Source organism: Diospyros lotus, chromosome 1, assembly GCF_014633365.1.
Source record: "Diospyros lotus cultivar Yz01 chromosome 1, ASM1463336v1, whole genome shotgun sequence".
In the NCBI taxonomy this organism is placed as follows: Eukaryota; Viridiplantae; Streptophyta; class Magnoliopsida; order Ericales; family Ebenaceae; genus Diospyros; species Diospyros lotus.
In genome coordinates, this window is record NC_068338.1 from 53784733 (window position 1) to 53800861 (window position 16129).

Consider the following 16129-nt stretch of genomic DNA (forward strand, 5'->3'; position numbering starts at 1 on the left):
GTGGTGGTATTTCTATCATTAGGATCAGCTTCAAAATAATTCCATGCCGGGTCCGTTTTGGAAGTGGTTGACGACATTTATTGGGCTGTTGCAACACAGTTCCAATTTCATCAAAATTCTCCTAATTATAGAAATAAATTATAAAGACTTAAAAGCAAATTTCAGCAACCAGCTGCCAGCAAAATAAATTAAGCAAAAATGCAAGAAATAAACAAATAAAATACAACTAAAGAACTTACAATATGAAATTATGAATATAGGAGAAGATGTGGGCAGCGGCGGCGGCGGCTTTAGGCCCTTAGCAGCTTCAACTTGAAGAGCTCAAGAGCAGATGAGAAGAGGCGAGGAAGAGAGGAGAAGACCGTGGCGTGGGCCGACTCAGTAGAGGAGAATAGAAGAAAGGGTGCGGCTGGAGACTGGAGAGGAAGATCGAGCAAGCAGCGAGCTGGAGAGGAGAGGAAGAGAGGAGGCAGGCGGGGCAGAGAGGAAGAGGAGGATCGGGCTGGGGCTGGAGAGAAAGAGAGGAGGGGGTCGCAGCTGGAGAGGAGAGGAAGAAGAAGATCGGGCGAGGGCGAGCTGGAGAGAAGAGGAAGAGAGGAGGCAGGCGTGGCCGCGCGGCTAGGGCTAGAGAGGAAGAGGAAGAATGGAAGATCGGGCGAGGGCGAGCGAGCAGCGAGGGCCAGCGAGCAACGAGTTGGGAGGAGAGGCAAGCACGGTAGATGCTATAGTAGGGAGGAGTGAGGAGCGAGCAACGAGCTGGAGAGGAGAGGCAAGCGCGGCTGGATGCAGTCGGGAGGAGAGGCAAGCGCGATTGGGCTACAAGATTTAAGTAGAAAACCTCAGTTTCATGAGGCACGCCTAGGCGCGCCTCACGCCCCAGCGCCTAGGCGTGCAAGGCGAGGGCCTCGCCAAAACCGCCTCGCCTTGGCCAAGGCGAGGCGCCAAACTGGCGCCTTAAGGCGCCTCGTGCCTAGGCGCGCCTTTGATAACTATGATATGGAGAAACCCCACAATGATGGGATTTATCCAAAAGCCCTATTGTGTGATGGGATTTATGGGCAAACATGATTTGTGACACCTGTTCAGCCATCTTCAAACCTTTGCCAAAGACAAAGAGTTGGGGAGAGGGAAGATGCTAATTCCCCTCGTTGATAAGCCGTCACAATGGTTGAGAGAGATGAGAGAAGAGAGATAGAGGAGAGAGAATTAAGAGGAGGGAGAGAGAGGAAAAGAAGAGAAGAGAATACACCATTGCCATTGTTGGAGAAGAAGAGTTGTCACCATTGCTAGAGAGAGAGTGAGAGAGGGAGATTGAAATGGGAGGGTAACTTTGGCATTTTAAAAAATTTAACTGTCGTCGTTTAACGACAAGGATGTTGGCTAATACAAGTTTTAATTCTCAAGGAAGGTCTCTATAATTATGCCAAACCTTGGGGTGGTTATTGTATTCTACCTTTTTTTTTAAGCATAAATTGACTGTATGTCCCTTCAACTTTAGCCCTTTGGCATGGACACTCCATGAATTTTAAAATTCACCAAATCAGTCCCTAAACTATATCAAAAATTAGCCACCACACCCCATGAAAAGGCCAGAGTTTAGGCGGTTTCATGGCTAATTCAAGGGGTGTTATGTTTAATTTTGTAAAGTTCAAGAATTGATATGGCGCATTTTAGAATTTAGGGGGTGTCCAGGTCAAATGACCAAGGTTATGGGGATGTTTGGTCAATTTACCTTTTTTTAAATATAGTATTATAGTATGTCCTATATTTTAATTGAGTAAACAAGATAAATAAATTAAAACATAAAGCTTTTCCTTACTTTTTAAAGTTAAGTCTGAAAAAATAGCCACATAAGAATTTTGTATAAACTTTTCCTTACTCATTAAACTAAGAGGTACAAAATCTTTCAATAAATTTTTTGTTTTTCTAAAAAATTATAATCACAAAAAGTTTATACAGAATTCTTTTATATGTAAATTCTACATATATGGTCTTGCTCATGTAGATGATAGTGTGAAATTTTAATCCACAATCAAGGATCTTATAAAAGATCTTTTTAAGTTAATTTCAGCTCCACAAATTCTTAAAAACAGTTTCATCATCTCAATCTCCATAATTTTAAAGAGATGATTGTTGATCTAATATTGCTTCTCTCTTTAAGAAACTTATCCATAAGTATAACTTATTAAAAAATATATTTTAGTTTAATTAAAACTAATTACAATTGGAAAACTATCAATTTATTATTATGTTGATTCATATAGTTAGTATTAGAATTACAAAATATATAATTAAAAAATTTATTATTATTTTGATTCATATAGTTAGTATTAGAATTACAAAATATATAATTAAAAAATTTATTTTAGTTTAAAACTAATTACGATTGAAAAACTTTCAATTTATTATTATTTTAATTGATTTAATTAGTTAAATTATTTGTACCCAAAAACTAAATTTGATAATAACATAAAAATATGATATAAGAAAACTAAAAGGTAGGGTTTATTTACCTTAACTTATAGAAGTAAACTTGTCATGAAATTGATGAAGGTTTTGAAATAAAAAAAGTTAAATTTTTTGTTTGATCAATTTTCTTCATGTTTTAGTAATTTCCTCTCTCATTTTTCTTGTCCCCCCCCCCCCCCCCCAAAAAAAAAAATATATATATATATATATATATATCCTAAAGAAGGTAACAAGTTACTATTATTAACATTTTTTATATTTATAAAAATTATCCTTTTATATCTTTTTTTACCTACATACTTTTTGAAATTACAAAATATACCCAGTTTTCTTTTGCTGTAACCCTAAACATTTTAAAATATCTTAAAGCAATTAACCATTTTTTTATTTTTAGTAACTTTATGACTCACTCCTTTTCTCTTTTCAAATTGATTGATGTTTCATATATTAAAGCAGGGGCAATTTTGAAAAAAAATTTAAAATTTCAAACAACATGCAGTTCACGTACTTTTTAGAAACTTGAAGTGGGTGTGTGTGTGTGGGGGGGGGGGGGGGGGGGATTGCCCACCCTCAGCTCCATGTGGCTTCACCATGGTAATCTTTGTTTTAGGCCTACCCTTGTATACCTCAAAGTTCTACTACCCATGAATAGCCTTATTTTCACCTTAATAGGCCTGTGAGACCCTTGTCTTGTTGGCTGTATACCTGGTCGTCTGGTTAGACAAACCTCTTGGCTGTTGCTACCATATATCATCTTTTGTGAGCTGCCTAGCGCCCCATTTCAAGTCCATCCCCTTATGTCTACACAATTTCACACAAGCATAATTTTAATTGAACTGGCACATATCACAAACCCTGAACATGTGTCCACACACAATTTAGAGATGCCATATGCCTAAGGGGTTGGGATATACATGATATTTTTCTCCTAAAATTTGATTTCTCTCGTCATAAGATTAGCTCATAAAGGAGCCTTCTCCTAATCGGAACATATTATTTTTGATCTAAATGAAGGCACAAACAAAAATAATCTAGTGTTCTAGTATCTTTTGATCTATGCAAAAATCTGTCCAGAACCTGAAATCCAAATGAAGGCACAAAGCTTGTTTTTTTGACTGAAATTGATTCAAATCTTGTTCAATGGTTAACCATAATACAAATTTGGTTCAAACTAGAATAATCTAGTATTCTTAAATCCATAACTCGATATCAGTAGGAATCTTTATAATTAAAATAAATTACTTTCTGAAGTAATTTATATTTCAAAAATGCCATTGCCACATTATTTTTGTATTCAGATCAAACAAATTTTTTTTTGAGCGCATATTTTTTCCAGAGGACATTAATTGATAATCTATAAATTTATATAATAGTAAAAACAACAATCTATAATCGGTAATTTATAAATTTATAAAAAAATAGTATAATCAATAATCAAATAAAACTAGTGTCACAAGGTAATTTCCTTGACACGAGTCACATGACGTTAGTTTCATGGAATGTGAACTCTAGCATGGAAATGCGATTTTTTTTTTTTCTGTTTTTTTTTTTCTACGTCCACATTCGATCATAAATATTAGGGCAAATTGCCCAAAAAAAAACCAAACTTTTACCTTTGTTTCAATTTTGGATTGAGCTTTTAATTGTATCAATATTAACATCCGACTCCAATTTTGTTTTAATTTTGGACTGCCAACCTTCTATTAGGAAAAACTATTAAATGTTGACATTGCTTACTCAGTTGGCTGACGTAATGAATAGCATGATAAATAAAGGAAAAAGCAATCGCTAGTTCTCACATAGGCACACAAGTGCAAGAACCGAAGAAAACTCTCTCAATTGTATGAAATAAAGTTATGTTATTGACTAACTAAAATAGACTTAAAGGCCCTGCTATTTATAAAGAATCTTAATTAAGAAAGGAAAAGTACAGCTAAGTCAAAGACAAAATAGTAATCCTAAATATTCTATAACAAGAAATAAATTAAATCTTCCTACAAAATAGTAAAATAAGCCCTAAAAGAATTAAATAATTGAGATTATGAAAATTAGTAAAATTAATAAAATGAAAGCTTTGTGTTAGATCCCTCCACTTCAAGAAAACATGTTCTCGAGTTGAGACTCCAAATCTGGGTATAAAGACTTGTCTGAAGGATAGTAAGGGTAGATATCTAACACATTGAAGGTCTTCGAAATAGCAAATGAAGAGGGAAGATCAACTTCGTATGCATTGTTGTTGATTTTCCTCAAAACCTTGTAAGGTCTGTGCAAAATCCACTAACTGATTAAACCGAATCGGGAGCAAAATAGAATCGAATCGATCGATTAACCCAAAAAATCGAACTAACCAATAATCGAAAAAATCGAACCCAAACCGTATAAACCAAACCGAATCGATTAAATTGAAAAAATCAAAGAAAACTGAAGTAATCGATAGAAACCACACAAAATTGAAGAAAACAACATCGTTTTATAAGCATAAAAACAACTTCGTTTTAAAGTTCGGTTAGTTTGGTTATTCCCACCAGAAAATTGAATCGAAAACTGAAAATCAAACTTTTGAGAAAAATTAAGTGAACTGAACAGATGCAAGAAAAAAACCGAACCAAATCGACAAGTTCGGTTGGTTCGGTTCGGTTTGTTCGGGTAAATCGAACTTTTGCTCTCCCCTACTACAAACAAAGACAATTTAATATATAAACACCATAAAAGTTAGATATATCTAATATTGTTCTTGAGATATGAATTATTTTTCCATACTCCTAATGGTATTCGTATTTATCCTTTTTAAAATAATTTTCTTTTTCAAGTTAAAAGTTAATCAATTTTATCAATCGATAATTTGAATAATAATAGTATATATCTATCTCAACTTATGAAAGATTTAAACTTATTCTACTATTTTATTTGAAGGAGATTGAATATATATGTTAGTTTAACACCCCCCCCCCCCCCCCCCCCCCCCCCGCGCCAAAGAAAAAAAAAGATTATATATGTTAGAAACATAATTAAAAGCAATATTTTTAATGTTAAATTATAGGAAATTTGGTTTTTATTTCAAATAATTGAATTCATTCTTTAATTTTGTTAAAGAAATGTTGCTTAGTAATGTTAAACCGTTAGAATTTATGTTTTTTTACTTTAAAATGATTAAATACATTCTTTAGTTTTTTCAAACAAATGTTCTTTAAATAACAAGCACTAAAAGAATTTTTTAAAGGAAGCTATTCCATAATGTGCATATTTCTCTAGCACTTTTAAGGAACATCATTAAAAGGATTTTGAAAACATTTATGGGATTCAGTGAATTTGATCTGAAAGAACGGATAGGTCTCAATGTGTAATATAAAGTAAAATATTTAACATATGTTCTTGTCAATTGAAAACATTAATTTCTCTGCTTAATCACTGTGAAGAGCATCTGGACCACTTATATGCATGGATTGGGGTTAGATGTACACCTTTGATTTATCTGAGTTTTTGTTGCCTTATTTTTCATTCACTTTTCTGAAAAAGGGAAACCTAATAGATGCATTGCATGAAGATTGATATTTCCTTACAAAGTCAAAATTTTTCAACAAAAAAAAAAAAAAAAAGTGGTTCAAACTTTTAAGTGCAAAGATATAGAGATGCTTTATATGATATACATGTATGTATTTAACTTTCAAAATTAAAGGTTATTAAAAACATTAGAGGATAATTTATAGTTTTTTTTTTATTTGAATAAAATTTAAAAATGAGTAATTATTTAATTCAAGATTCTTCAAAATTATGAAGTGTGTAATTACTTAACAGGTGATGTCCGCCTAAAGCTTGGGATCGAGGTTCGTGCATTTTTATCCTGCCTGTGCTCTCTCCACTCGCTGTCCTGAAAAGAAGCCGAAGCACGCAACTGGAAGACGGGAGCGCATCTACACCTATCTGCCCTAAAAATGATGCGGATGATTATGGTGATAGCGATGGATACAAAGATCACCCACCTGTGACTATGTCCTCACTGAATTCTGAGTAACTTGCTGGTAATTCATTGCCCTTGCCAAGCTTTTTCCGTTTTGATGTGCTTTCTAGGTCTGGGTTTTCGCAAAAGCAAATGGCTCTATTTCGACTTTGGTTGTTGATTTTGGGGATTCTTGACTGAGTTTAGGCCAGATTGTGCCGAGACCGAACACCAAAAGTTGTTCGTCTTGTCTTGGGGCTTTTAGGTTTTAGGGATGTTTAATGAATGGGGTTTGCAATTTTAGTCTGCATTTTGATTCTCATGCTCTAAAAATAAGAATGAGAATTTGTCTTGGCTTCTCATAATATATACAAGTTTTCAAATTTAGTTTGAATTTATGAGGATTCGATATGGTCTGTTGTTCAGTTGGCTATCTGGCTAAGATTTGTTTTTCATAGATCTAGTGTGTGGCATTTGATTTGTAAGCATTTAGTTGATACGCAACTTATGAGAGTAACTTGTCTAAAAGCCGATTGTGTTGCATTCTAGGTGCAAAATTTTCAACGACTTCATTTATAACTTGGGCTAGTTCAAGAGGTGTGAAATATTTATATTCTTACAACAATATCTCAAGCCTTAATCCCACCAGTTAGGTTGGGTACATGAATTGTAGGTCCTAAATTCTCTTTTAAGGTCATTACATTGACATCTCAGGGCAGACAGATTTTCTTTGGTCTTCCTCATTAATGTTTTAAACTCAAACTGAGATTGGGTAGCATCTTTGTTAAACTTGTAGTTGACCAATATGCCCACCCTTTTGTTCTAATGCCTATGCTTGTCATTGGCATATTGATGGATGAAAACCATGCTAACATGAAGGGCCAAGTTGAACTAAAGGACTTTTTGTTAGTACCTCTTTTCAAATATATAGAATGTTGAAAAGCCTATTATTATTATTATTATTATTATTATTATCTCTTTTTGCATTCTTTTTTAATTTTTATTCTGATAAAAAAATGTTCATTGTGGATGGCATACTTGACAATGTGCAGCCTTTTCTCATTCTGTTTGTCATATGTGTTTTAAGTGACAATTAAATTTTTGTTTACCTTATTGCCAGCTGTTGGTTAAGATCCTAGATGATGTTTTGAAGGGCTATTTTGTGGTCATTACTGCTAAAACAAGTAATGGAGGAAAACCATGAGGAAGTGGATGATGTTGAGAGTGCTTCTAGTGATCCTTCTACCAGTGACTTTGATGATAATGGGCCTTCAATATCTTCCGAAGATGATGGATTGCATCATGAGGCAAGTCACCATGGATCATATTTTATTCACTTCATAAATTTTGAGCATGAGAGTTGGAATATGAGATTAAGCAAAGGGATATGAGAAATTTATTTTTTATGCTCCTGTTCTCTTGGTTCTATTGAAACATTTTTATGCTTTCATCATGCTTATTATTGTCCTTTGTCATACCTTGAGAAGGCACATTTGACTGAGGAAGAAATTGAAGAGCTTATTGCTGAACTTTTGCAAGTTGAGGGCAAGGTATTATGTTATTCACTTGGTTTTATTGTTTTCTTATTGATTTAAATTGCTATGATTTATCTTTACCTTTTTTCAATTCTGTTATTTTCTTTTATACTTTTTTGGGCTGGGGGTTCTATTGTTCTCAATTCAGGCTGCAGAGGCACAAGAATCACTTGAAGATGAGTCACTAGCTAAAGTGGAGACTGAAGTTCGGCAAGAATTGGCACAATCTCTTCATGGAGACGATGTTATCTTTCTACCCTTTTACCTTTTTTGTCTATTTAGACTGCTTTGCTCATGCCATTTATCGAGGCCTATTCTTCTGTTGATAGCTTGAGAAGGCGGTTGCTGATGAAATGGCCACTTTCAGAGAAGAGTGGGAAGCTGTGCTTGATGAGCTCGAGACAGAAAGTGCTCACTTGTTGGTCTGCTTCTTTTCTACATTCTAGTATCTCTAACTGGCTGTTGTTATGTTCTGCTGTGAATTTGTGTTTTTGGTTTTTATTGTCATTAATTCACTTAGTTGGTAATGTCATATATGTCTTTATGAATTAAATGCAAAAATGTGCTTTTTCTGTACACTTTCTTCAAAAACTTTGTGCTTTTACTACTAAAACTATGAATTTTGAGATTGACCAAAGGAAAAAAATAAATAAAAGAAACAAATGTGATCTTTGCTTCATTTGCCTTTGTTTTAAAGCATGAGTTAACTTTTTGTTGTTGTCATGTTCATATTGAACTTGGAATTTATCTACATGCCACGTGAAATACTGGTTGCTAGGTCAAACCAACATTTTGTTTTTCTTTGGTTGACAGCTATGTAATCCAACCAGAAGATTGATAAAGAGCGATCCCTGATGTACTATTCTGCACACTTGCACTCATTCTTTATTAGTCATTTTACATATGAACTTTGTTTTATTGGCTCTGAAACTTATTTTTTTAACAAGCAAAACTAAAAAAAGTGGCATTTTTGCCTCTGAATACATTGCAAGGGAAAAGTAGGAAAATTGTAATGCAGGGAAAGGATTGCATGAACTGAATTATGGTGGAACTTTGGTTCACATATTTTTTCCTCTTTCTTGATACAGTCCTTTTAGTATGATCAAGGCTTGTGATTGTTGTTATTGTTGATACAGTCCATTTCTTCCTCAATGAATGGTAAAATAAGGAAGTGATGAAAGAAACGAAAAATAGTAAAATATGGAAGAGATCAACTTTGGGAATTGTCATAGTTCGCTTTTGGCCTTGAAATATGCAGTGTCATATTTTTGGCCTTTGAATATATTCTTTTTATTTATTTATCTTTTAAAATCCCCCTAGAAATATTTGTTTTTGGGATATTTGGTCAGTTTTCTTTATGTTTTATGATGTTGCACTGGTCAGGGATGTTATGCTCTTCCTAAACCTCTGTTTATAAGTCATAGCTGTAGTTTCATGACAGGCCCGAAAACATCATATAATGTCTTTTCTTTTTTAATTTCTAATGTGCTCTTTTTTTTTTTTTTTACAAGTTTACGTGACTAAGAGTCTGCTTACCTGAGGAAAGGAGCCTAGGCCATTGCTCCTCTAAAGGGCTCATATAAATTTACTCTTCCAGGGCAGAACTTGTTTTAGAGATTCATTTGGGCTGTAAAATGCCCTTTAATCCCAATTGATGCCTGGGGCAATCTAGAAATGACTCCTGGATGCTTCTTCCTTTTGTCTTCTCTTCTGAATTTTCTTCTTCTTAGAATTATTATAGCCTCAGAATTGAATATAATTGACCTTTGTCTAACCTCTGAACTCTTAACTAAAAGAAATAAGTAATCTGAGTTACTTCTTTCAAACTTCAGAAAAGCCTCCAAAATAAAATTTCAAAGGCGGGTAAACTCTTCACTTTCTGATTTTAATTCAGTATTAGGACCAATATCTCTTTTGACTAGTGTCTTTTTGTTGTTAGAACTATTCAATTTTTGTTACATTTCACCAGAAAAATAAGGCTCTTCATTGTGCCCCAGCCTTATTTTTTTAAATCTCTCTCTCTCTCTCTCTCTCTTATGATGGTTTTTTTCACATTGATCCTACATAAGTAGCATCAAGGGTAATTGGAAAACTTAGTTAATGACTTAATGCAGTTAGTGTTTTTTGTTTGCACAAGCCCACAATCTGATCTTTTTTTCTTCATTTGGATCTGTATGCTAATTTTTATGGAGGTAGATACAAGGTCTCATTGTCTCATTCGCCAAGCATTGCCCTTCCTCCCTAACTATGCCATTTATTGGTCATCACGGTATTCTTCCCTGTCTGGTTTGTTTTGAGTTGCCTTAATAGAACTTGAAGACATTCTACTTGTTAGATTTAGTAAAATGGCATTTAGCACTGATCTTACATGATTTTGAGTCAAATAGTACTGCTAATACTTATATTTTCTGTTGATTCCTCTCCTTATTCTGGAGTGCAGATTTACTTTCTGCTATGTTCAATATATGTGATTCTTTGAACAGGAACAACTTGATGGTGCTGGTGTTGAACTGCCAAGCCTCTATAAGTGGATAGAAAGTCAGGCTCCTGATGGTTGCTCTACTGAAGCCTGGAAAAAAAGGACACACTGGGTAGGATATCAGGTCACTAGTGATGTGAGTGACTGTGTGTTGCATGCTGAAAAGTATCTTGAGACCCACAGACCTGTGAGAAGGTATTCATCCTTTCTTCTCAAGTATTAGCCATACCTTATGGTGAATGTTGATTCATAGGTTGGATCTACTTGTGGGACAGGCGACATGGTAAAGTATTGGAGGAGGGTGCCAGTGGTTATCTGGGAAAGAAACTTTCTGCTGATGGAGGTGGGGAAGCTATAATCGAAAATTCTGATGCTGATTGGTGCTCTTTCAACAAACTAGTTTCTGGTCGTGCATCTGAGAATAGTACTGCATTTGGCAGCAAGAACTGGTCTACTGTTTACTTGGCTAGTACTCCTCAGCAAGCTGCAGAATTGGGCCTCAAATTTCCTGGAGTTGATGAGGTGAGATATATGAATGATTGATGTTATGGTATTTTATGACATAACTGCTTTGTCTCTATTCCAGGCAGATTCTAGCTTTTTAATGCTGTAACCTTTTTGTACTTATCTTGGTACTGTACCTTCCATTTATTCACATAAATGCTGGTTTCTAGCTTGTAGATTTTATCAATGCAAGTTCTGTTCTGTATTATTTCTGTGGAAACAGATTCCACCATGTAGAGAGAATCATTGGATTGTTAGGATTCCAATTATTAGCAACTGGATTTGATGTAGCAGAAAGCACGTGAAGATGAAAATGACTTAAGACAGCTCATATGTCACAAATTCCTTGCAGTTTCTTCATATGTCTCCATTTGAAATGCTTATGACTTAACTGCTTGGTCTCTATTGCTAGAAGATTCTAGCTTTATAATGCTGTAACCTTTTTGTACTTATCTTGGTACTATACCTTCCATCAATTCACATAAGTACCGGCTTCTAGCTTGTAGATTTGTTCAGTCCAAGTTCTGTTCTTTATTATATCTTTGGAAACAGATTCCACCGTGTAGAGAGAATCATTGCATTGTTAGAATCTAATCGTTAGCAACTGGATTTGATGAAATAATGATTTGACTTAGCAGAAAGCAAGTGAAGATGAAAATGACTTAAGACAGCTCATATGTTCACCAATTCCTTGCAGTTTCTTCATATGTCTCCGTGTGAAATGCTTGCTCTTTTTAGACTTGTGCATGCCATTTATTTTATCTATGCATGTTGGAACTACTTGATTTTTTCTCACTGGTGGTTGCTATATTGGATGACAAGATTATGTCAAAATCTCATGGGATGCTTGATTCTTGCAAGAAAAGTAAAATACAAGGAAGAGGGGGCTTTGGTAACTGGCTTGATAATTTGATGGGCCTATTAAATTTAAACCTTTGCATAAATGATTTTTAGTCAGAAATGGTTCTTCCTATTCATTGTTTTTTAGCTGTTGTGTTAGCTTAAAAGAGTTTCTCATTTTTTTATGACAATTTTTCTAATCGACTCAATATAATTAGTAAACTGCATTGCTACGTTTCTTGCTCAAAACTGGAAAAAGGTAATGGAAGAATCTAGTAGATCATGGACTTCCAAATTGCTATTTATGGTTCCTTTTTTATCCCAATTTTTGAGGGTTATGTTATGTGATTATAAAAAGTTATAGTTCATCTCCAGTGTTAATATGATGGCTGGTGCATGCAAGTGGGATTTGAATCTTTCTTTAAATTTTTGTCATTGTTCTCTCTCTGCATTCTTAAGGTTGAAGGAGTTTTTCTTTTATTTTTTATCCATTTGCATTTGCATCAGTCTTTGATTTCGTCAGAGCTTTCCTATGCTTGCTAGTATACATTATGGTGAGGCTATGGATTGATCTAGATTCTACTTGTTAACATCTTTAAGTTTCTTTACATCTATTGTGATTTTCATTTAACTTTTGTGCAAGTGCATGCATCCCTCTAGCAGTGTATTTTGGGTGATTGGTTATTGTTGGCCCTATATGTTAGTGAAAATGGAAAATATTTTTCATGGCAGTAAAAATAGGGAAGGTGCTATTGGAAAGTCTTATAATTTAGTAAAAGCTAATAAGTTGGGGAAGCAAAAAGTCAAAATCTGTAAATAATCACTTGATGATTTTGATTTATAGATTTTTCGTTTTAATATATGAGTATGCTTAATGGTTTTCATTATTTGTATGAAAGATTGCTGCTAACCTTATTTTCTCTTATTTTGTACTTCATCATAGGGCTAGTGATTTTCCTATTCAGTTTCTTTATCATTGGTTAAACTACTTAATTTCTCCCCTTTTTCCTGGACAGGTGGAGGAGATTGATGACATTGATGTCAATTCAAGTGATCCATTTGTTGCAGATGCTATAGCTAATGAAAGAGAACTGAGTCTTTCTGAAACACAAAAGAAAAATTTTAGAAAGGTAAAATGCACCTTTTACCATATTTGCAATGAACAAAGCTGCAACATTTGTGTCATCAATAGAGGGGGGGACTGTTTCTGATGTCAATTTTTGCATGGGAAGAGAAGTTGGAAGTTGCTGTTTCCAATCTTCTTGCTATTGCAGTTAATAGTAGCTATGGTTAGTGACATCTTTTAAAAGATGGCAATCAAATAAGCGTAGCATTTGATTTAACATGACTTGGGACATTTTTTTTATCCTTTGGTCTGTGTCACGATGCACAGCTGTGATATGGAAGGGACACATCTTAATAATTGGTTTGACATGACCAAGCCATAATTTGTCCCCCCTTAATTTGGATAAGAATGCTTTGGATCCTTTGTATTGTGGAAAACATTCATTCACCTAAAAAAAAAAGCAAATAACTAAATTAACCATAATGCTTAAGACTAAGAAATTATAAATTTCACATCTTGTTATACTATATTCTGTCTCTTTCAGTTTCTCTCTCTGTCCCAAATTGCTTGTTTTTATTTTATTTTATTTTTTGGCTAAATACTGACTTTTGTTTTTCATGCTCTATTATCTAATCTATGGTAAGTGAGAAAGCATAGATGTGATTTATATAGATTTTTTAAAATATTGTGTTTCTTTGCCCCACAGTTCAAAAATAATTATCTTAATGTCTTTGCCTGATGTGCCTATGTTTTCGCTTCTTAGTATTTCACTTGTAGGGAGGTAAATGACTGGGAGGTAGAGTAATTAAAGATTGAATATATGGAATGTAAATTTAGTGAAAATAAAAAAGTGGATGATGTCGTGATGAGGCTTGAATGTCAAATTATCCTAAAAAAGATTTGTTTATCTATCCTAGTTCAATTGTTCAAAAAGAAATAAATATTTTTGAAGATGTTATTTATAGAATCAAGGTTTTATCGTTAAAGTGGAGAAGTGTGTCAATCACTTTATGTGATTGTAAAATCCTTTTAAAGGTGAAAGGGAAGTTTAATGGATGACTATAAGAGCATCGTTGTTATATGGCTTAGAATGTTGAGTAATTAAGTGTCAACATGTGGGAAAAATATGAGAGTAATTTGGATGAGAATGTTAAGGTGAATATATGGTTATGCATGGAAGGATAAAATTAGAAACAAAATTTTATGTAAAAAGATTGAAGTGGTGCCTATTAAAGATATAAGAGATGGTTCGGACATGTGAGAAGAAGAAAAAACTTGTTGGAAAACCTTTAAGTCTGATATGGGCTATAATAGCCTTACAAAGGATCTAACTATAGATAAAGATGGTTGGAAAACTAGAATGTATGTAGCTTACCTACTCAATAGGATTAAGGCTTGAAATTGTTGTGTTGTTGTATGTCCAGATTAATGCAGATGGCATGGTTTTCACCATGAACAATTTAGTTAAGAGGCAGCAAGTTCTCATGAATTGCTTTTGAATTTGGATATAGATTAGCGCTTGTGTTAACCATGTTCTTATTCATTGTAAATTGGGAATATGGTAGATGGAGATTTCTAGACCATCGTCATCGGGCTCACAGCCAGAAGGAGTTGAAGAGGAAGGAGAGATCGATGCATCCCCGATTGGAAGAAACAAGAGGGCAAGGGTCAAGGGTGAGGTCGGAACATCGGTGGAGCCACCATCACTTGACCCATTCGACTTGCCATTCATCAATCCGCCCCCATTACCATAGTCGCCACAGACATCGGGCTAGGTTTACGAGATAGGAAGTTTGCCTCCTCCAATCTCTCCACATAGCCCAAGCATGCGAGCCACGCTTGTAGTCGCAAAGGCCAAGATAGCGGCGAAAGCAAATGCCAAGGAAGCTAGTTCAAGGCTTGATCAAGCTCAGTTGGACAAATACCATAGCCAACATCGAGCTGTCTACATACTTCCTCTTCCTTGGTCAACAGAACGCTTGCCGAGGAAAGAACTGGAGTTGGAGTCGCAGACCTATCTGCCTCTATTCTGGGAGCTGGGCCCCATTCATAGAGGGGAGATTCATCTACCACACCAACGACTAAAAGGGCACGAAGTTCAAATCCTTCCGAGATTGTTTGACACCAACTTAGTGTCAGAGCCCAGGGTCGGAGCAAGATTGATTTACTTCACCGTACTACCCTGCGATGAGCAGGAATTCATGAGGCGGGCTCCTGAGAGCCTTAACATGGCAGAACAATATTTGGTGGAGGTAAGTAATTTAACTTAATTCATTTAAGTTAAAGTTATGGATTTGCAAGCATTAACAAATTATTGCATTTTAATGTGCAGGGCATTCAAAGGCAAATTGTTGCCAATGCCAATGTTTGCGCTGACCTTGCCCGGGTTGAGGCCGATCATAAGAGGTGGATCAATAAAGGCTTATGCCTGCGAGAAGAGTGTGGCCACCTTGAGAGCAAGGTTAGGGATCTTATTGGCTACAAGGGGCGAGCCCGAGATCTCAAAAAAGAAAACGGAAGCTTGAAGATCAAGTGTTGTGCCTTGGAGAGCGAGCATAGGCAAGTGAAGCGCGAACTGGAGGAGCATCAACGTGTGGCCAAGGCAATACAAACCGCTAACACGATCTTGGTTAAGGAGCATAGCCGTGCAATGGAGGAAGTGGAGTGCTTGTGTGCTTAGCTCAAAGAGTCCGAAAGAATGGTCGAGGAGGCTGAGTGCCGGCTGGAAGAAGTAGATGTGGCAGCGATTTGATTGACTGTTTTGAAGGAATACAGACTCTCCCGAGAATGCTACGCAAAGAAAGAAGAATTTGCTTCGGGCTAGGGCTTCATGAAGTATGACTTCTATCTAGCCCAAAGCTTCCTTGAGAAGAAGCATCTTGGGGAGATATTCCCTGAATTGATTTTTTCCCAAGAAGCCATGGCGAGTGATGTCCCAAACTGGCGAGAATTTGATGACCCGGACTTGCACACTCCAAAGGAATACTTAAGGGTCGATCAAAAGGATGACTTATCCAATCTTACGGGTCCATGGACCCCATACTTGTCAGACCCTAACACGGTGCAAGAGTCCAACATGTAGCAAGAGTTGGAGACAATCAAGGCCTTACAGGACCCTGACATTGCCAATTTGGACATCCTCGAGGAGGGACAGATTGCGACTTTGGCAACAACCTTCGAACAACCCAACACGCTTCCTCAGCCTCCAGTAGTTTAGGTTTTTAGATGTATTTCTTTTCCTTTATTACTCATTTCATGTAATGTACTTTCAATGTAAACGTTTACATATTAATGAAATG

General features: G+C 35.5%; 1 protein-coding gene across 3 annotated transcripts in view; it reads left to right on the forward strand.

The window, feature by feature from the left end:
* Positions 1-16129, forward strand: part of LOC127800621 (protein CHROMATIN REMODELING 20) — a 79067-nt gene that overhangs the window by 13090 nt on the left and 49848 nt on the right. Inside the window, exons 2-9 of one of the 3 annotated variants that reach the window (XM_052335537.1) lie at positions 6247-6488; positions 7527-7713; positions 7894-7956; positions 8090-8185; positions 8271-8363; positions 10425-10615; positions 10696-10942; positions 12781-12894. In XM_052335537.1, coding sequence (XP_052191497.1) covers positions 7594-7713; positions 7894-7956; positions 8090-8185; positions 8271-8363; positions 10425-10615; positions 10696-10942; positions 12781-12894 — 924 coding nt within the window. In that variant the 5' untranslated portion in view covers positions 6247-6488; positions 7527-7593. The remainder of the gene's footprint in view (positions 1-6246; positions 6489-7526; positions 7714-7893; positions 7957-8089; positions 8186-8270; positions 8364-10424; positions 10616-10695; positions 10943-12780; positions 12895-16129) is intronic. The other 2 variants (XM_052335374.1, XM_052335459.1) reach the window with 2 other exon arrangements.